General features: G+C 36.7%; 2 protein-coding genes, 2 non-coding genes and 2 pseudogenes across 7 annotated transcripts; 2 read left to right on the top strand and 4 right to left on the bottom strand.

Moving 5' to 3' along the window:
* Window positions 1-4,257: 4,257 nt before the first annotated feature.
* LOC148931676 (uncharacterized) lies at window positions 4,258-5,842 on the top strand (annotated as a pseudogene). Its single transcript, XR_016136014.1, has 2 exons — window positions 4,258-4,819; window positions 5,155-5,842. The product of XR_016136014.1 is annotated as an uncharacterized LOC148931676 (transcript).
* Window positions 5,843-6,653: 811 nt separating this feature from the next.
* LOC148931677 (U1 spliceosomal RNA) lies at window positions 6,654-6,814 on the bottom strand. The gene has a single exon (XR_016136135.1). It is a non-coding gene; the product is annotated as a U1 spliceosomal RNA (small nuclear RNA).
* A 1,269-nt stretch (window positions 6,815-8,083) lies between these two features.
* LOC125202871 (U1 spliceosomal RNA) lies at window positions 8,084-8,231 on the bottom strand (annotated as a pseudogene).
* Window positions 8,232-12,546: 4,315 nt separating this feature from the next.
* On the bottom strand, window positions 12,547-12,631 carry LOC148931678 (small nucleolar RNA snoR109). The gene has a single exon (XR_016136126.1). It is a non-coding gene; the product is annotated as a small nucleolar RNA snoR109 (small nucleolar RNA).
* Window positions 12,632-16,292: 3,661 nt separating this feature from the next.
* On the bottom strand, window positions 16,293-18,390 carry LOC148931679 (mitochondrial pyruvate carrier 4-like). Its single transcript, XM_089066016.1, has 5 exons — window positions 18,234-18,390; window positions 17,687-17,785; window positions 17,495-17,547; window positions 16,592-16,665; window positions 16,293-16,493 (listed from the first exon to the last, which is right to left on the bottom strand). The coding sequence occupies exons 1-5, from the start codon at window positions 18,283-18,285 to the stop codon at window positions 16,448-16,450; spliced, it is 324 nt and encodes a 107-aa protein (XP_088922142.1). The 5' UTR covers window positions 18,286-18,390; the 3' UTR covers window positions 16,293-16,447.
* Window positions 18,379-19,293, top strand: LOC148931680 (mediator of RNA polymerase II transcription subunit 11). Of its 3 annotated transcripts, none has more exons than XM_089066015.1 (3): window positions 18,379-18,580; window positions 18,653-18,769; window positions 18,895-19,293. In XM_089066015.1, exons 1-3 carry the CDS (start codon window positions 18,527-18,529, stop codon window positions 19,063-19,065), a joined length of 342 nt encoding a protein of 113 aa, XP_088922141.1. In that variant the 5' UTR covers window positions 18,379-18,526; the 3' UTR covers window positions 19,066-19,293. The 3 variants fall into 3 exon arrangements, with proteins under 3 accessions (XP_088922141.1, XP_088922139.1, XP_088922140.1); XM_089066014.1 differs by having other exon boundaries at window positions 18,421-18,580; window positions 18,886-19,293; XM_089066013.1 differs by having other exon boundaries at window positions 18,412-18,769; window positions 18,886-19,293.
* Window positions 19,294-19,405: the final 112 nt, after the last annotated feature.

Genomic DNA, 19,405 nt, shown 5'->3' on the forward strand with positions numbered 1-19,405 from the left:
CAACTGTTGTGACATCTTTCATTTTAGGTGGATGATGTGTCATTTTTGACAGATACTGATAATGAAAGCTATATGACGGGAACGAGACTCGTCTCGTTAGAGAAGAATTTTCAAAATTGACCATATTCTTGTGGAACGGATTAAAAGAGAAAAGAGCGCATATTTTTGTAGGACGAATGAAGTATATAAAAGTAGAATCCATGTAATAATCAAGATTCGTTAATGCAATCAAAGGTGGGAGAGTAGATTAAGATGAAATCATCTTCTTCCGGCAACCTAAAAGTAACCTTCTTCTTGCCCTTCCCGCATTCATCGACCTTTGATGACGACGAAAAACTCATCGTGGGCGTGTGAAACGAATCGGGCGACAACAAAGACGGGTAAACCCTCTTTCTTGGCTGCGCTCGTGGATTCACCGCCGGCGAATTCTTGAGACACTTCTCAAGCGTCTTCGTAGATTCATCCACCTTCAACAACTTTCTCTTATCCTCTCTTCGATTATTCGACACATTCTGTTGCTTTGTTTTGGAGGGCCTCAAGCAACACAGCGATTGTCCCATCTTTTAAAACAGGAAATCAGTGTTGGCACAACAAGCTTAGAGTTGTTGTTGGTTATAAAGCAAAAAATTGGACGTTGGATCCAAGACATGATTCTTAGTAGCTTTCAAGTGATTAATTATGTTTAAATTATTTAATAATAGGGTCAAGATGAAGTCAATTATGTTAGTATCTTGTTTTCTTTTATCGATTGATAACAAAAATGAGTTGCATAAACTCAGATTTGAATCAGACAACATTAGGCGATTTTATCTGAGCTCTAACTATTTTTATTTTAGGTTGTGCAATGTTGTAAAAATTGATTGAGGATTCAAGATTCAAGATTCAAGATTCTTGTTGGGTGGCATCAAAAGATAAAAGATATCGTTGATTCCTTTTGGATTAAACAATGACTCATTTGTTATGTAGTCGTCCTTGGGCTCGGGATTGGGCTTTCATTAGCCCACTAACAATTTTAGGGCTTGTTGGTGTCAAACTCACTACTGTTCGAGAGATAATGGGTTTGGAAATAAATAGTCCAATATGGCCAACTAAACAAATCACAGTTAATATTGACAAGTGCTTTCTCTTCATTCCACTATGAGGCCTTTCTTTTGAGTATAGAAATTAAGGAAAGAGCAATTAATGTGTTAACAAGAGAAAGAATAAAGTATAAAAGACCATATAAATAAATGAGGATAAGATAAAGCAGGAGAGAGAATAAAATAATTTATTGAATAAGGAGTAAAGGTGAAAGAAAAAAAAAAGGTAGAAAGATTAAGTGTGTGGTGAATTTTTGTCATAAAAGAAACAACTCAACTATAGGAAGACAATTCAAAATAAAATATGATTCAACTACAGTTGGAACTTGGAACTTGGAAGAAAGACCGGAGTAGTAATTTGCAATTTTTTTATATATTTAATGATGATGCATGTATCTTGTAAGTGATGAGATTTATGCAAGAAACGCATAAGAATGTGAATCAACTACGTGAAATAGGTTGAGTGCAAGCTAATTGGATGTATAAATAATGATTGAGATTTGTGATTGGACGATGAAAATTCAGAGCATTTTAGTCTACTTATTTTAATTTTAAATGAATATGAAATCTTAGAGCTCAAAGAAGCAAAAGTCAGTAGAAATCTATTATGGAGTAGTACATATTTTATACTCCCTCCGTCCTATAGAAATAGTGCATATTTTCTTTTTCGTCCGTCTCATACAAATAGTTACATATTCATTTATGACAATTTTTTTCTCCTTCTTTTTTACTTTTTCATTTATGGGTCCATCATCCACTACACATTTTCAACTACTTTTTCTCATTCTCTCTTACTTTATCAATTACATATTAAAACCCGTGTCAACCCCAAATGATCTATTTCTATGGACGAAGGGAGTATTTATCCTTTCAAGTTACTAGGCAATTTATCGTTTTAAGTTTAACTAATTTGGCAATGAGCTGACTAATTTTAACTCACGTCACAGAATTTTGAAAGTTAATCTATAAATAAAGAAGAATGAAAAAAATATGTATATTAACTCGGACACTAAATCTTCTATTTTGTCTTTCTCACAGTTTGGCGGCTACTACTAGAGCCATATATAGTATGGACGATTGTATGCAGACGAGAACCCGTCCACGTTCATATCCTTGCATTTACTTCTATTTCTAGATAAGAACTATTATTGCTTATGTATTACTACTAATTAACATTATAATGTATCTACCCGTAAATGGGGACTAATGCGAAACCAACCCCTATTTCTATTACTCTCGTGATCTTTTCTGGACACTTTACAAAATCATTTTCGTGATCATTTTCAGCTACTTTTCAAATCATAAAAATGACGAATAAATCATTTTCAGGTACTTTTTAAAATCAACGGACTAAAGCTTTTAATCTCTATGATCTAATAACAAAGACAAGACAAATATATCTACTATCCACAAAAATAGTTTTGATCATGGACGACACAAATTTTAATACGAAATTGGTAAAATAAGAGTGATATGGAGTATAAAATACGCGGGATTGAATTATTTTTAATAAAAAATGAGACTTATCTCATAACTTAGATAACTTTATCATAAATATATAGAGTAATTTTAATGGATAACCTTAGATAAAAAAAATATATGTATAACTGTTTGTTATGAATAAATTTACTATAGCAATATCTAAGATATCAATTAAACAATAAGTCAACTTATGATCTTGTTTATCAATCTAAGCACTTTTTTTAGGATATCTAACCATCTAAAGTAATACTACTACTACTAGTATTATTAAGTGGACATATAATTTTATTATGAATGTGATAGTTTTAAAACTTTTATGGATTAAAGTCATCCGACTCAATATATTTTGCAATACGTTGTTTGAAATTCTTAATGGTATGATTTGGGCTCATGATTGGACTATTTATTCGGCATGCAACTAAAAAGGAAAAAATTGAATAGTGGTAGACTTGTTTTTAGTGATTACTCACCACAAAAAATATACTCCATTATATTGGTACATGATGGCAAACGCTCACTGTGTTTATACTTGGGTTTTTATTACTATTTTAGTCCAATAAAAATAGACATAGTTATATATGACACAGATTTTAATTTGCAATTACTAAAATAGGAAAAATGTAAGAGATAAATAGTGTTAATAGATTGTAGGATCTATATTATTAGTACTATAGTATTTTTCTGGACTCTAGTTTGAAATTTCTATGTAGTCAAGAATCGAGGTGAAGTTTAATTTAGGACAAAAATTTGGAGCAAGAAATATGAGTTTTTGATAGGCAACGAGCTCCACGCGGCCTTGTCCAATGACCTCCACTAGGGTGGGAGAATTGATCACATTTGCAGTTGCATGAAAAGTTGAAAACCAACTTTTATGTTTTCATCATCTCTTGGTGCAATTTATATTATGTTTTGCTAGTTTTTACCATAGGGATTGAATGATGAATTTGTGTTTATGAACTAAGGATTTCTTTGGCTTCAATTATCATCTTTGATGTGTGATTCTATTTCTTATAACTGAGACGTCTTTTATATATTGTATAATTAATTCTAATTTCTAATGTATTTTTAACTTGTACTACTACTACTACTTTGGATAGAAGTTTTAGATAAGGACTTCAGAATTCTTGCTTGTGATTTGACAGCTTTGATAATAGAACTAGTTATATTGTTGCAGTAATTGTAATATTAAAAAAAAATGAAATAATCAAGAAAAATTATGAAAGTTTAAATATGACATAGGATATGATCTCATATGGCTGGCTGGGTGAGAGTTTATCGAGCCGAACCTGGTCTGATTTACGGTTGCTATTATCATAAGATCACATATGAATCTGGTCATGTTTCCCACTGCAATACATTTGCTTTTAGTCATAACCTCAATAAATGACATTCCCATTAAGATATGCATATAATCTAATCACTAAATTCAATAATTATCCTATTACTCTCCAAAGTTGCACTAGTAATTAATTAATCATTATTTAATCTATATTAGTACAAAATTTCAAGAATATTCGAGTTATTATTTATTTTATGTATTTAACTCGATTTTCTATTTTGGTTTATATTTTCGTCATATTTCCCACTCCCAATTAATCCAAATTAAATTCCTATTTTGTGGGTGTGACTCTATATTCTTATAAATTGGGTAGGTGTTAACATTATCGTAACATAATCACGACATCTTCACAATTCGCTTTAACTCCATATTTACACCTTTCTCTCTCTATAAAAGCTTCAACACTCTTCTTCTATTCCATCACTCTCTCTCTCTCTCAAAATTTCTACTAGAATCAGTAAAAAAAATTAGAGATAGAAACAATTTTGAATTCAGCGGGAAATCGGAATCGCGGAAATGGTGAATATTCCGGCGAGGTTCGGAAGGATGGCGGCGGCCTTCGACGAGATGTCGAGAGATAGGTCGTTCGAGAGCAGCGGCAGCGAGCACTCCGCCGATTTGTCCGATCTCGTCAATTCCTTCTTTGAGAGAGAAATTAGGGAGCAGAGAATCGGTGGAGATGGCGATCGAAACGGAAATAATCAAGTTGAGATCGACGACGATGAATTTGAGAGCAATTCGCAGGATTCCGGATTTCATGATTGTTTGAGTAAATTGTTCGATCGCGACGACAGTGTAGGGAGAAGCATTTCTACTGCGGTGGAGAAGGCGTTGGAATTCGTCGGCGGCGGCCAGGATTCGTCGCCGGAATTCAATCGGCGGCTAATGGCGCGATTGCGAAGTGGTGGCTTTGATGCTGGTGAGTTTTTTCATTAATCTTACTTCAAAGTTCAATCTATAAAAACTGAAAAACAATATACTAAATTTCAATTTTTCTCAATTTTTGAGTACCGCTAAACAAAATTATTCTATATAAAAAAGTGATAAAACAATATGATTCGAATTAATTTTTCAAATTAGAGTCTGAATTTCAAATTTTCTCAACAGACTTGTTTTTAATAAAATAATATAGTTTTGAGCATTACTAAAGCAATCGTTGTGTGCAAGACAATACAATTGCAAAAAGAAATCGTACTAGTAAAATGGAGTATTGTTCGTTTAAAAATTTTGTGGAACTGACGAAGATTTATGCAGGCATTTGCAAATCAAAGTGGGAGAGGAGCGGTGGGCAGCCGTCGGGGAGTTATGAATACATCGACGTGAACGCAGGCGGCGGCCGCTACATAGTCGAAGTTTCCTTGGCCGGAAAGTTCACAATCGCGCGTCCGACCGCCGCCTACGCGGCGTTGCTAAATGAATTTCCGGCAATCTTCGTGGGCAGACCGGAGGAGATGAAGGGAGTGGTGAAGCAAATATGTAAGGCGATTTGGAAGTCGATGAAGAGCGTCGGCCTAAACGTGCCGCCGTGGCGGCGCGTGAGCTACATGCAGGCCAAGTGGTTTAGCTCCTATAAACGGACGACTAATGAAATTCCGAGAGCGGAGGCGTTTACTGGTTTGGGAGGGAATAAATCAGTTGGTTTTGCAGCGGCGGCTGCAGAGAGGATTTTGCGGCCAGACACGGCGTTAGAGTTGGTAATTTGGCGGCGGCTTTCAAATGCTGATCTAGTTAGATTTGAGTCAAGAACAGTATAGCCTCCCGATTTTTGGTCCTTGCATTATGATGGAAAATATCAGATTGTATTTTTTTATTATTAAACAGATAGATAATGATTCTTCATTTTATTGTATAAGTCAAACTTTCGATTTTGATCGGACGAAAAACGTATAACCAATCAAGTTGCAGTAAATGTAAAAAAGTCAGTGGAGTACCAAATTAAAGGAATCACCCTTATTCTCGGTTTTTCATTTTTTCCTCAAAATGTGATTCGATGTATGGCCTCTTTTTCGATTTGAATTCTCCATTATGGTGCCACATTGAAACAGAGTAATATCATGACTAAAACGATTGTTTAATAGAGGAATTCTTTCAAACCGGCTTCTATAAGATTATGAAATTTGAGATAATAGTTTCTTTTGGCAAATGAAAAATAAATAAATATAACAATATTTGATATCAATTGGTATAAAAAAATTAGCTGAAATCACTATATTAACTTAATAAGTTTCTAAGTCCCTTAAACCAATTGGATTGAAGTAGATTTCTATGAAATTCTCAATTAGAACTTTCCAGTATGGTCATGAATACAGAAATGAGAACATATATTATACGAGCTCTGTGGGAAAAGGGGCCACAGCCTAAACTATAGAGAGACATTCAATGGGCCAAGCCCACATCAAAGTGGATAAAGAGTTAAACTAAACATGGGCAGATGTTGGGATATTTATGATTTTAATTTTAGGCTCTTGAAGTTTTATCCTTTCAATATATGATACACTTAACACTTTTTGACAGAGTATGAATTTTGAATACTCCTATTATGACACATTGAATTATTACCACATTTGATGACGTGATCGTCTTCGACAATATTTGAACTCAATAAAGCCAAATGCTAGGCACAACAACAAAAAGCCTAGTACTAGTATATTACTGGATTATGCGAGGAAAACGGGCTAAAGAATACATGGTTGGAATATGATATAATATAAACAATGGGCTTATTCAAAACGGAAAAAATTGAAGTAACATGGGAAGGGGCCGCGCGAACGCAGGCCCCCTCTGGCACAAATTATGACGTAGGCTCGACCACTTGGGCCGACCTTAGGCGGGCGCCCCTCCGCAGTGCAATGGAGGTCGCCAACCTAGGCCATGGGCCTTATGGATCACCCATCGACCCCGTCCAGGTAAGTATGTTTACCAGTCCCAATCCCCTCTGTTTTATATCCCCTCTTTCTCTCCTTTCTTCTTCTCTCTCCCCGATGTGGGATATTCAACATCACAATTTCCTTTTGCAAGTCACACTCTGCAGCCTACATTTAATATGATACTAACATGTAAAGATTTGATCATGAAAGATGGATATTGACAGACCACACAAACATCATCATCCTTCACATTAAGAAGATAGAACAATTTACCTGAATTTCAATGCTACAAGAGTTAGTTAGCAAACGTATATTTAAGACTCTTTACGTGGATTCAATAAGTTTCTACTGCCATCACATACCAAACCTCAAACAAAATGATCTTTCCACTGCATCTGATGGAGTATTGATCTGGATCATCTTAAATTTCATGGACCTCGTTCGAGATATGGTTCACGCATGGCCTTAATTTCTCAATGGAGATAACATGGTTTTAAAATCAAGTCTAGGTGAGAACAACATGAGCCACTTCATCTACATGTGGCACTCTTGCCAAGAACCATGTGCGGTTGGTGGGAGCAAGTTCAGGTCGACGATTGAGCTTCACGCATAGCCACATATTTCCCGGCCATCTTGTCTCGATATGGCTAGCACTCTTTTATTAAGGGATCATCTGTGAAGTTGTTCATCCGTGCTGATAACATAACAGTGGGAATTTCTCAGCTTCCGCCAATTTCAGGTCCAATTTATCCTCTTTCTGATCAAGGTGGCCATCCCACTCCAGCACAAGATCAAGGTACCGTCTCCCATCTCGTCTTGAAGGGAACACACCACCGCAGTGATGGTCTCGAAAGCAACACACCACTTACTCAAATTCTTCAAGGGTTATACACATGCTTGAGTATTTTTATCAAATCTTCAAATTCTGCTACATGTGCCAATTTCCATTCATTCTCATTTACCTTGATGATTGATTACATTGGGTAGATTTTTAACCATTCATTCTCAGTCACCTTGATGATTGATCACATTTGGTAGATTTTTAACCATTTCAACTTGTCAGTTGTGAGTAGTGAAAGAAAAATGTTCATGATCGCATCCTAAATTAGATGAAAAAGGAAGTCCCATCCCCAACCGCCCCACTCGTTACATGTCCCATTCGCATGTAGACTCTCTCCGACAACCCAAATCGAGCAACAGCAGCCGGCCCAAACTCCTCATCAACAAGATAGGATTTAGCCATGTATATAAAGTGTTACTAAAACAGTACTAAGAGAGGAACTAGACAAGAAGAAGAAGAGGATTGGACTAAATGGGTAGGGACCGCGCGAACGCAGGCCCCCTCTAACACAAATTATGACGTAGGCTCGACCTTAGGCAGGCGCCCGTTCGAAGTGCAATGAAGGACGCCGACCAAGGCCATGGATCTTATGGATCGCCCATCGACCCCGTCCAGGTAAGTATGTTTATCAGTCCCAATCGCCTCTCTTTTATATCCCAACTTTCTCTCCCTTCTCTCTCACCGATGTGGGATACTACTCAACGTCACAAATTTCTTGTGCTAATTAAATTCTGCAGCCTACAGCTTAATCTGCTACTCTTATTAAAACAAGATACATGCGAAACAAGTAAAGATTTTTATCTTGAAAAATGGATATAGACAAGACCACATAACATATGATCAGCCTTCAATCTCATTTAATAAGTTTCTACTCCCATTGCATCTGAATCTGGATTCCGGACTATCATATTCTGCTTGGACTATGTTCGAGAGAAACTGGTAAATAATATTATTAGATTGAAAAACTTGAAATCTGTTTTCATAGAGGCATGTGGCCTTACTTTCTCAACAATCTTCTCTTCCTCTATAAAAACTTATTCATCCAAGGAAGGGTCTGTTTTACTTCCTTTGACACTATGAGTATCCATTTTTCTGAATGTTAAAAATGGAGAAGCATATTGATGTAGAAGCCAAAAGAGGAAACCGTCGACTAAAGAGATGGAGAGAGGAAGTTCCTTTGATGACTACATTGTGAAAGTGTTAATTGCATATTACAAAGAAATGCCTTATACATAGGCACAAAATACAACTCGTAATAAAGTGCTAAAACATAAAAACAACTACAACTAAGTACATATTCCGTATTTATTTTCAATTTTAACACTGAATCTGTAAGGAATCCATGGAGATAACATAGCAAATGAACCCATTTGCATGTGTCAGTACTTCCATCAACGCCAGCAATGAGGAGGAAAACATATTTCAAGAATCAAACCAAGCCTTAAACATGAGGTCTACATGTAGCTCTCCTTACAAGTTCACGAATTGCCACATTTCCAGAAAACCATCTTTGCCTCAAGGTTCCTGACACTCTTTTATTACCAGATCATTTTCAGGACTTCTGCAAAATATCAAACTATACTTATTAGATTTAGAATTTGTGAATTATGGAAAATGTTTAGTTATTTCATTGTTTTGTTATTGGACTAGAAATATTATGCTTATTGCTTTCAACTGGTGGTTAATTTAATTGAATTGTCTTTTAATGTAACTTTGAACAATATAGGTTTTTTGGCTAGGGGTATTGTTTAAAGTTGGATATTATGTATATTAAAGAATTATTGACATTTCACAGCTATTATTGAACATTTAGGATATTTTGGTTATTGACATCTAGAGACGGCTCTTCCTAAGAGGCACGAGAAGTGTAGTGTATTGTGATTTGCAAATCTGAAGATCCTATCATATTGTATATGCAGGGCGAGCATATCTCGTGGTTAGTATAGGTGGGAAGAATTAAGAGTCATCCAAATATTCATTGTCTCGTGGTTAGTATAGGTGGGAAAAATTTAGAATCTGAAGATCCTATCAAATTGTAAATCCAGGGCGAGCATAAGTGGACAATTATGAAGTGTAGTTCAATCAGTAAGATATTTCTCCTTAATTCATAGGTCAAACAAGGGTAAATAGGAACCACTACGCACCAGCATGTCGTGAATACTAGAGTCTTTCTTTATTGGTTGTTTTTAGATGTTGTCAAACTTGTCAATCTTTAGAGGAGGTAAAGGTATTAATATGACATCTTAAAGTTGAGACAATTACTTCTATTATCCATCTCATCTCGACAACCGTCCACTTTTAAAATTTGATGTAATGTGGTTATCATTACTACTATTAATAAAATTAAAATTTGATGTAATAAGGTTATCATTACTACTATTAAATTGATAGAGAAGTTTAAAACGTTACTGAGTCGTGATAATACAATTTGATTACAAATTGTTTATTTGCTGCTTTTAATGAAATTGCAGATAGAGTTTGTTGATTTTTGTTAGTTATACATTAGTAGACATTGTGATTTCTATTCAGGTATTTCATAAACTTTGGTCATTTTTCCGCCGTTACAAACAGGTACTCAATTTTAATGCTTAACAGTCATGTTAAGCGATACTCTCACCTCCGTTACTTCTCACAACATTTTAATTTTGAACTATTTCTAATATAAGAATTAATAAAGTATTCTATAATTAGGTGACAACATATGATGACAGAATGATATAGAACTTCATCTTTGGTTAAGTCCTTAGGGTGTCTCCTACGGCGCCCTTCCCGTTCGCCCGTCGGGGACGGGCGACCCGACGGGCGCCATAGTGGGCGGGAAGGGCGCCCACGCCCGTCCCGAGTGCCCCTGCGATGGGCTCGCCCCTCCCGTTGACGGGCGAGTGGGACGGGCGCTACTGTGGCGAAGGTCGCCCGTCCCACTCGGACGTCCGACATTTTATTATTATTATTATTATTATTTTTTTAAACTCTATAAATAGGACTCCTCCAACGTCATTTCATTCACACCACTTGTGTTGACAAGTTTCTCTCTCTAAACCTCTTTTTTCAATTATCTGTAATGGCGAGTAGTCGTGCGGGTGGTAGTGGCGGAGGCGCTAGTGATAGTGATGGCTTTAGCGATGATGAATTGGATCTCGCTGTGCAAGCGGCGATTGATCGACGGATCCGGCAGAGGCAGCAGCAGGCGGCGGCGGCCGTGCCTCGGCCAATCCATCGCCGACGGCATGTACCCCGGGACCATATTGCTGCACATCAACGGTTGTATGAGGACTACTTTGCTCCAGAGCCGCGTTTTGGGGATGACTTATTCCGCCGGCGTTTTAGGATGCACCGTCCTCTGTTTATGCATATCGTTGGTGCGTTAGAGAGAAGGTATGAGTTTTTCAGAATCAGGGAGGATGCGGCTGGCAAACCCGGACACACACCAATACAGAAGTGTACGGCCGCAATCAGGCAACTGGCGTACGGAGGCCCGGCCGACATGTTCGACGAGTACTTCCACATTGGGGAGTCTTCAGCCATCCAGTGTCTGTTGGAGTTTTGCGCGGGCGTTAGAGCGATATTCGGGGATCAGTATCTTCGGCGTCCGAGCCCCGGAGACTGCCAGCGGCTGATTAATATGCACGGGTCAGTGCACGGGTTCCCTGGGATGTTGGGCAGCATCGATTGTATGCATTGGGAGTGGAGGAACTGCCCCGCCGCCTAGAAGGGGATACACACTTCCGGCTTCAAAGCCAAGCATCCCACGTTGATCCTTGAAGCTGTAGCTGACTACCGGCTATGGATATGGCATGCTTATTTTGGAGTGGTCGGGTCGAACAACGACATCAACGTCCTCCAGTCGTCGCCCCTGTTCAACAATCAGTGCAATGGCATTGGTCCCGCCATCAGTTTCGTCGCCAAAGACAACCAGCACAACATGGGGTACTATTTGGCGGATGGGATATACCCAAACTGGCCCGTTTTTGTGAAGACGATCAAGCATGCGGTCGAGCCGAAGAAGTCCTACTTTGCGACCCGGCAGGAGGCAGCGCGCAAGGATGTTGAGCGCGCATTTGGTGCGCTCCAGAGTCGATGGGCGATGGTGAGGGGTCCGGCACGGCAGTGGTATATTCCCAACATCGGCGACATCATGTACGCATGTATCATTTTGCACAACATGATTGTCGAGAGTGAAGGGGACGAACTGACTCAGTGGACCAGCGAAGATGACACGGGTGCCGGTCCAAGCCACGGCGTGGCCACCGCGAATGTGAACATGGGGGTACCTCATGGAGAGGTTGAGCGGTTGCGCGCATTTGCCGACATGCGACAAAAAAATGCCCATATTCGACTTCAGGAGGATATCATCGAAGAGGTTTGGACGCAGAGGGGTGGACATTGATGTAGTTATTTTTTTTTCTATCTACTATGTAATTTTTTTTTTTTCGAATGATGTATGTTTTTTTTTTATTGAAATATTCGTATTTTCCGTTCGTATTTGTGTCGAATTTTAATTCCGTGAATTAAAATTGTGAATTAATTTAATTGTGGGAAAGACTAGTGATGTGAATTAATTTAATTGTGGGAAAGACTAGTGATGTGGCAGTGGAATGGGAGGGGTTAGTGCTGACGTGGCATGGGAAGGATGAGTGGGAGGGGCGACGCCGGAGACACCCTCAGTCCATACAAGGAGAAAGCATCAAGCAAATAATCGAATACTTAGTGCTTTCACAAGTAGTTTGATTTACATGACTCGTAAATGTAATTTGCACATTTACCGTAATAACCAAATGCGCCAAGCTAATCAATCTTAATAAAAATAATAGTAATAAATAATAAAAATGGGGCAAATCATATCCCTAAGATAGGATGTTGCTGTATAACAAAAGCGAATTGTTAAAAAAAAAACTGAAAATTTAAGTAGTAGTAAATAAATTGGAGAGAAAAGAGAGAAAATGTGAGAAATTCGGTAAGCAGATATGTCGACAAAGAACAACAACCGGCCAGATAACTTCTCCGATTAATATAGCTACAGCCGAATCCGGCAAATCAAGATTTAAGGATATTGTTTCACCCTTACTTGGAGTACATGTAGCTTTCTCTCAAATTCGTTTAAAAGAAAATAATCAATAAAAAGGGGATATCAATTTACAAAACTGAAGATATAATTTGAGTAGCAGAGCGGAAGAAGAGAGGTTTTGGTTTGGATTGATGAAATGAGAAAGAGCTCCCTTCCGGTTTATATAGAACAGAAGCGGAAACCCTAGCAATTAATTAAGGCCCACCAAAGGATATTGGGTTGGGCCGGTCTGTTGCACATTGCCTTAATTTTCTTTCTGTATTCTGATTCAATTTTATGGTGTATAATCATAATTATTACTCTATTATTTATAACGTTTTAAAATAATATTCAAGTCTATTACAAGTAAATGTAACAATATAAATTTTAAGAATATTATTATAAAAATTGTAATCATAAATGTACACTATATTCTATTGAAATTGAGGTGTCCTTCGCAAGAATCGGCACTGCCCTTTGAGCAAGGATACCACCGGTGTCAAACAGGACCATAATACCTATATAGACACAAGTTGAACAGGGAAAAATCAGTTACACTTACTTGTTAAAACATAACTTACACCATTTCCATATTGGACTTGAAAAGGATAAGGTTAGACGGTTAATTCCATATTGAACTTGATAAATAATTATACTTTTAGTAATATCGCATATATAGCTACTATATCGGATGTGTATGTGTAGTCGGCGATCTTATCAAGTAGTTATATCAGTTATATCACTATATGATACTTATGTAGGGAGTATTGCATATGTAGCAACTATATCGGATATGTATGTACAATCGGCGATTTTATCAAGTAGTTATATAACCATATGATACTTATGTAAGGGGTATTCATGTATAGCAAATATATCGGATGTGTATGTGGAGTCGGCCAGTGGCGGATCCAGACCCCGGAAATGGCGGGAGCGAAATTTAATATTTTAAATATTAATAAATTTAATATTTAATATTTAAATATTAAATTTAATATTATTTTTAATAATAAAATAAATAATATTATATTAATATTTAAGTAGCACTAGCTTTGTTAATAAAATATAAACATGCCTTAGCTTGCAAATTATTATTCATTTTAAAATATAAAATTATTGTAATTATATATACATTCAAAACCATTGTAAATATTACTCGGTCCGTCCCCGAATACTTGACACAGTTCACTTTTTCTACTTTTGGTAGTGAACACCATATTCCACTAACTCATTCCTACTCACATTTATTATAAAACTAATACTTTAAAAGTAAGACTAATAAGAAAATCAATTATAAAAGTTAGAGGCATGGGTAAGGCGATCGTTGATAGATACAACGTCAAAAAAAAAAAAACAACTTTGTTGAAAAAGAGAGTTTTTTTAAAATAAATTTATTGAAGAAAAGAAAGACTTAAAGTAAATCATTAATATTAACAATGTAAAACTAAAATAAAAAATGACATAAATAAGAACACATAAAAATAAAATAGAAAAATTAATATAAGATGAAAAAAAATACAGTAATTGCTCTTACAGTGAGAATCGAACTCTCAAATGTAAATAAGGAAAATAAGCAAATTTATATGTAAGAGGAAAATAAGCGCATTTATGTGTAAGAAAAAGTAAAAAGAGAGTGATAACTCTAAATCATGATCGAACTCTCAAATGTAAATAAGGAAAATAAGCACATTTATATGTAAGAGGAAAATAAGCGCATTTATGTGTAAGAAAAAGTAAAAAGAGAGTGATAACTCTTAGAGCACTTCCAATGCACTCGGCGTTAAATCCGGCGTTTTATCGTCGATTATCGCCGAAAATTCGCCGGCAATGGGGAGGATTCGGCGATAATCCGACGTTAATTCGGTAGAATTAACGCCGAATCCCGAAAATTCGCCGACCACTGTGGACGATAATCCGGCGATAAAAATAGTTTTTTTTTTTTTTAATTTCCCTCCCTATAAATTTAAAATTTAATAATTAATTTAAAATAATTTCCCCCCTATTTTTTTTTTTAATTTTCGTCGTTGTAATTTTTTACTCGTGTTTAATACAACGAACTTTATTACTATTATTTGTCTTGTCTTATAAATTAGCTAGCTTTATTATATACAAAAATAAAACAATTAAATTAGTAATGATGTAAAAATGAAATGTTGAGTTAGGGAGAAATAATGGAGAAACCATTGGAGCAGTTGGCTAAAAGTTGGGGATAAATTTTGGTACTGATGTGGCCGGAGTTAGGGAGAAATAAAGGAGTTTTTAGGGAGAGCATTGGGAGTGCTCTTAATCATGATTAAATGTGGAGCAAAATATAGCTACAGCTGGGAGTCGAACTCTCACCAATCCCAGCGCTGAAGGCAAAGAAGGTAACCAACTGCACTACTAAGAGTATTTGTTATAAGCATTAATATATATATATAATAATTACTGAAAATTCTGGGGGTTCCATGGATCTCCCATGGCTCTTAGTAGGTCCGCCACTGGATATAAGTAGAGTAATAAATATTTAGATTTCAAAAATATTTAAAATGTTTATTTTGCTACATAGAGAGTAAGATACATGGTTCACAAATTATAAATACTTTAGGACAAAAAACACAAAATAAAAAAGGATTTTAACTAAAGAATAAATATAACAACATATTATAAGCAAATTAGTAAAAGTTTCGATTTCATAAAGTATTTAAAGGTATAATTTTGATAATAAGAAGAAATATGAATTGGTAAAATAAAAAAAGTAAAGAATGGAAAACATATGTTCCAGTTGAGAATTGAAACATAGACCTCTTAGTTAAAAACCCAAAAACCAAACCATTGGGCTACACTCCACGGAGGGGGCGGATATGCTATTTTCGGCTCGATTTTAGGGAAACTTTAGGCTCTCCGAGCGGCCAAGAGTGCGCGGTTGCCTCCCCCCTATATCCGCCATTGCAGTCGGCGATCTTATCAAGTAGTTATATCAATATATATAGCTAATCATGATGTAGATTCGATTTGATAAATTGCTATATAGATTATGGCGATTGTGCGTCATTTTTCGACACAAAACTATCTCAATTCTCAAACCAACTAAGAAATGATGTTTCTTCTCTTGTTTTTGTCTCTCCCAATAATCATCATTATCTACTTCCATGCACAAAAATTTAAGCATGCCACGAAACTCCATCAGCCAGGGCCGCTAGGGATGCTGTTTCATCGGAATTCTGCAACACTTCAACGGATGATCTCCGCACACGTACCTCCGCCGCCTCTCCAACAAGTACGGCCCCATCATGTCCATCAAGCTCGGACTCCGGCCAGTCATTGTGATTTCCTTAGTAGATGTTGTGAAAGAGATCATGAAATCACATGACGCCGTTTTCTCCAGCCACCCACTTCTTGTTTCCCTGCAGAGGCTCACGTACATGAATTTACTAATACTTGCGATTATTTTCTTGTAATACTTGTGCTCAAGTATTAGTAAATAATTATATTTACTTGTACTTGTAATTATTTTATTGTTAAAAAATTAAAATCCACTTCGTTCTTCACATTTTTGGGAGCTTCTAATCTTTTGTGTTCAAGATGATCATATTGTTACCAATGCCCATCTCAGGGGAAACACAGTCACTATTCCCAATTAAAATGACAAATGACAATGTTGACATTCTAAGCATCATATATTCAGAATAAATTTCGAAATATTCTTGTAAACATATGTTAGTATCTGGAACATATTATAATACAAGATAGGATCAGAGTCCGGAATTATTATGAAACGTAAAACGGAGGGGGTGAATTTGGCCCCAGTTGTGCTCATTCTTTGGCCGCAGCAGCTTGGTCGTCATTGAAATAATCGTGCCTGTTAGATGAAATAGCTAAGGTGGTCAATATTGGCATGTCTTGTAGTGTATGTATGCTTCAGAAACATAACAACAACATGTGTACAGACTAACTTACCGAATTTTTCGCGTTAGCTGGTAAATGCCTGTACCTGCCATTACAATGTTCACACTAAAAAGATTCCAGTTCTTCTGCAGTTGGTTCATAGGAAAAACCAATTGTTGTTAGACAATTTATCATCATGAAAGCAAGGAGCTAGACAGGTGAAAGGTCATACAAACATTAGGAGTCAGATTGTTTAGACAGATTTCTATTTACATGCCCAATCTCCACACTCATGCTATCAACCATGTGGAACTCTTGTTTTTCCCCTACATCTCTTAATACCCTTGCTTTTTCGTCTAATATCCGTAACACATTTGACATTTGGGCCAATTCAAGCAATTTTGCTTCTTAACACAGGAAATACAAAAAGATGGGCATATTGCAATTACGAACTAGTTTCACTCTTTTCTCTACCACTCATAATGATATACCTATGGAACTTTCAGCAAACAAAAATGAGAAATGATGATTGAGGTGAAAGGAAGGCAGTTACATCATCACTAAACAAAGCCAATACAAGAAAATACATAAAGATGTAATCTTCTTTAAATCTGAACTTAAGCAGCATTGCAGTCACTTGCGTTATTAGATTGGACATGGTATCATATTTGAGGTGAATTCTTGTCCAACAATGTTACTCTAGGTTTGAAGACAAACACATTTCATATAGCCATGAATTAGAAAAGAGGCAATACATCAGGGGGAACTTATTTCTAATGTTAGATTATCTACAACTATATAAGAGTAAGAAGTCGGGATAAGCCTTGCAGATAAAATTTGGCATCAAACACAAGTTATCCGAAATTAATGAACATAGTATCAACTACAATCATATTGGATTATTCAAAACATGAAGGAAAAAAGATACTCTTTTACCGACCACTACAATCATATTGGATCGACGTATCAACTTACAGGAGTGATGACAGTGCTGTAACGCGACCAAATAACTCCAGTCGCTGTGACAGCTGCAAAACAAATTTATTATGAGCAAACAACACGAAGCTCGAAGGAGAAGAGTCTATGCTGCATCACTTAAACAGAACAAACAAATCACCAGATCATCCAAAGTAACTAGGAGTTCAAAAATCACCAATCATCACTAACCAATTTGCTGGGGATACGAAACTTTCTCCGGGGGCTTACTAGAGTCGGCAAGATTGGCTATGCTAATCCCCCATTTGAAGGTCGGAGCCCAGAAATGAACTGCAGCGTAAAACATATGCAACACAAGTCTATTTATACATAGTAACATACATCAAATTCAATCTCAAGAGTCCAAATACATAGAAGGGCTTGTGAATCAAAGAACTAGGATTATCAAACATAAACATATTCGAAAATTTACAATTACAATACGAGAATTGAACGGCAGATGAGTGATGCATTGGCAGCAAACAAGATTAAAATCCCAATTTTCACAAATACACCAAACTTAATTGCAATCGCGCTCCAATTACCGAAACACGACTCACACGAAATAAAATCAATAATCCCCAAAAAAGGAAAAAAAAATTCTTTGCGAATTTCACAGCCGATTAAACGCGAAACCAGTGCTTGATTGAAGAAAGAAAGAAGAATGTAACATAAACATTCATGCGAAACGATGTGGAAAGACACAAAAAAAAGGAGATGGCAATGAGATTGGACTTACTGGTTTTAGGACCAGCTGGATGATTCCATAGGGCTTGAAATTTCGACGCCATTGGAGCGCTCTCTCTCTCTCTCTCTGCGCCGATTGGCTGGAGAAATGGAATGGGCTGTTTTGGTTCAACAAATACGGCCTTTCAATGTTTCTATATAAGGTGGGATTATTGGCCCACCATTTACGATATTATTCTCTTCGCTTTCCCTTTTATATTCAAATTATTATTATTATTTTAATAAAATCAACGTAACCACTGCAACTCCTCCTCCCCCAAATCGCGAGCCCTAATCTTTGCCACCATGGATCCACAGAGCCAGACTACTTCACTGCAGCGACTACAAAACGTCGAAAAGGTATATTCTTCCAATCTCAGTGGTAATAAATGCAAACACTTGATTTGGATAAATCGATTTTTTTGTGTGCAGAGAATAGTCAGGGTGCTAGAGCTAGCAGGCGGAATAATGGACGAAATGGCAAACCCTAGCGGTCCTAGGAAGGAGCTCGTGAACAGCCATTGCAGCGAATTCATGCAATCAGTCAAGGTATTGCCCTAATTTGGTTTAATTTGAAGTGATAGTGTCTACTTTTTAGGAATTTTTAGTTTTTGGAGGGGCTAAGAAGGATTGTTGTTGGGGTTTGTGTTTGATTGGGTTGGTAGGATATTCAGATGACGCTGCGAGAGGAAATCAAGAGCGCGTGTGAGTATCGGCCTTTTGAGAAGTGTGATTATGTTCCGAGAATATCGAACGAGATCTGTTGCAAGAAATTGGAATATCTGATTGCACAGGTAGATGAGATGAGGGAAACAATTGAGGAATTTAATGAAGCTAGAGATTGAGAACCTGGTCATTTTTTAACCTGCTTTGAAGATGGTGACTGCTGTATTGTATAGAGTTGGCTTGGCTGCTGGCTGCATTGATTTGTAAAACTATGGTGTTATCCATTTTGAGGCGTAGAGGCTTTAAGCTTACTATGTATGCATTGTCTGGAAATGTGTCAAGAATTGCTTCTAATTGTGTTGGATGATAAGTTGCTCTTAAATTTGATTTTGTCTCGTCCTCTTTCACTCTTTGAATCTCGTTTGCATTAATGAAGATACACATATGATTCAATTCCTCTTGTTAGGTTGTAAAATGAGGGAAGCTATTAAATATTATCAATGTAAATTCACCTTTGTG

The sequence above is a fragment of the Salvia hispanica genome, chromosome 2 (genome assembly GCF_029641045.1).
Source record: "Salvia hispanica isolate PSC_SH4W2 chromosome 2, Shi_PSC_v1, whole genome shotgun sequence".
In the NCBI taxonomy this organism is placed as follows: Eukaryota; Viridiplantae; Streptophyta; class Magnoliopsida; order Lamiales; family Lamiaceae; genus Salvia; species Salvia hispanica.

Excerpts from the sequence above, each read along its gene's own strand:
- LOC148931679 (XM_089066016.1), bottom strand. The coding sequence starts at position 18,285 with ATGGCGTCGAAATTTCAAGCCCTATGGAATCATCCAGCTGGTCCTAAA. Across the intron at positions 16,666-17,494 it reads ACAGCACTGTCATCACTCCT|AAGAACTGGAATCTTTTTAG; the intron begins GTAAGTTGATAC and ends AACCAACTGCAG. Across the intron at positions 16,494-16,591 it reads CAGCTAACGCGAAAAATTCG|GCACGATTATTTCAATGACG; the intron begins GTAAGTTAGTCT and ends TTCATCTAACAG.
- LOC148931680 (XM_089066013.1), top strand. The coding sequence starts at position 18,527 with ATGGATCCACAGAGCCAGACTACTTCACTGCAGCGACTACAAAACGTC. Across the intron at positions 18,770-18,885 it reads AATTCATGCAATCAGTCAAG|GATATTCAGATGACGCTGCG; the intron begins GTATTGCCCTAA and ends TTGGGTTGGTAG.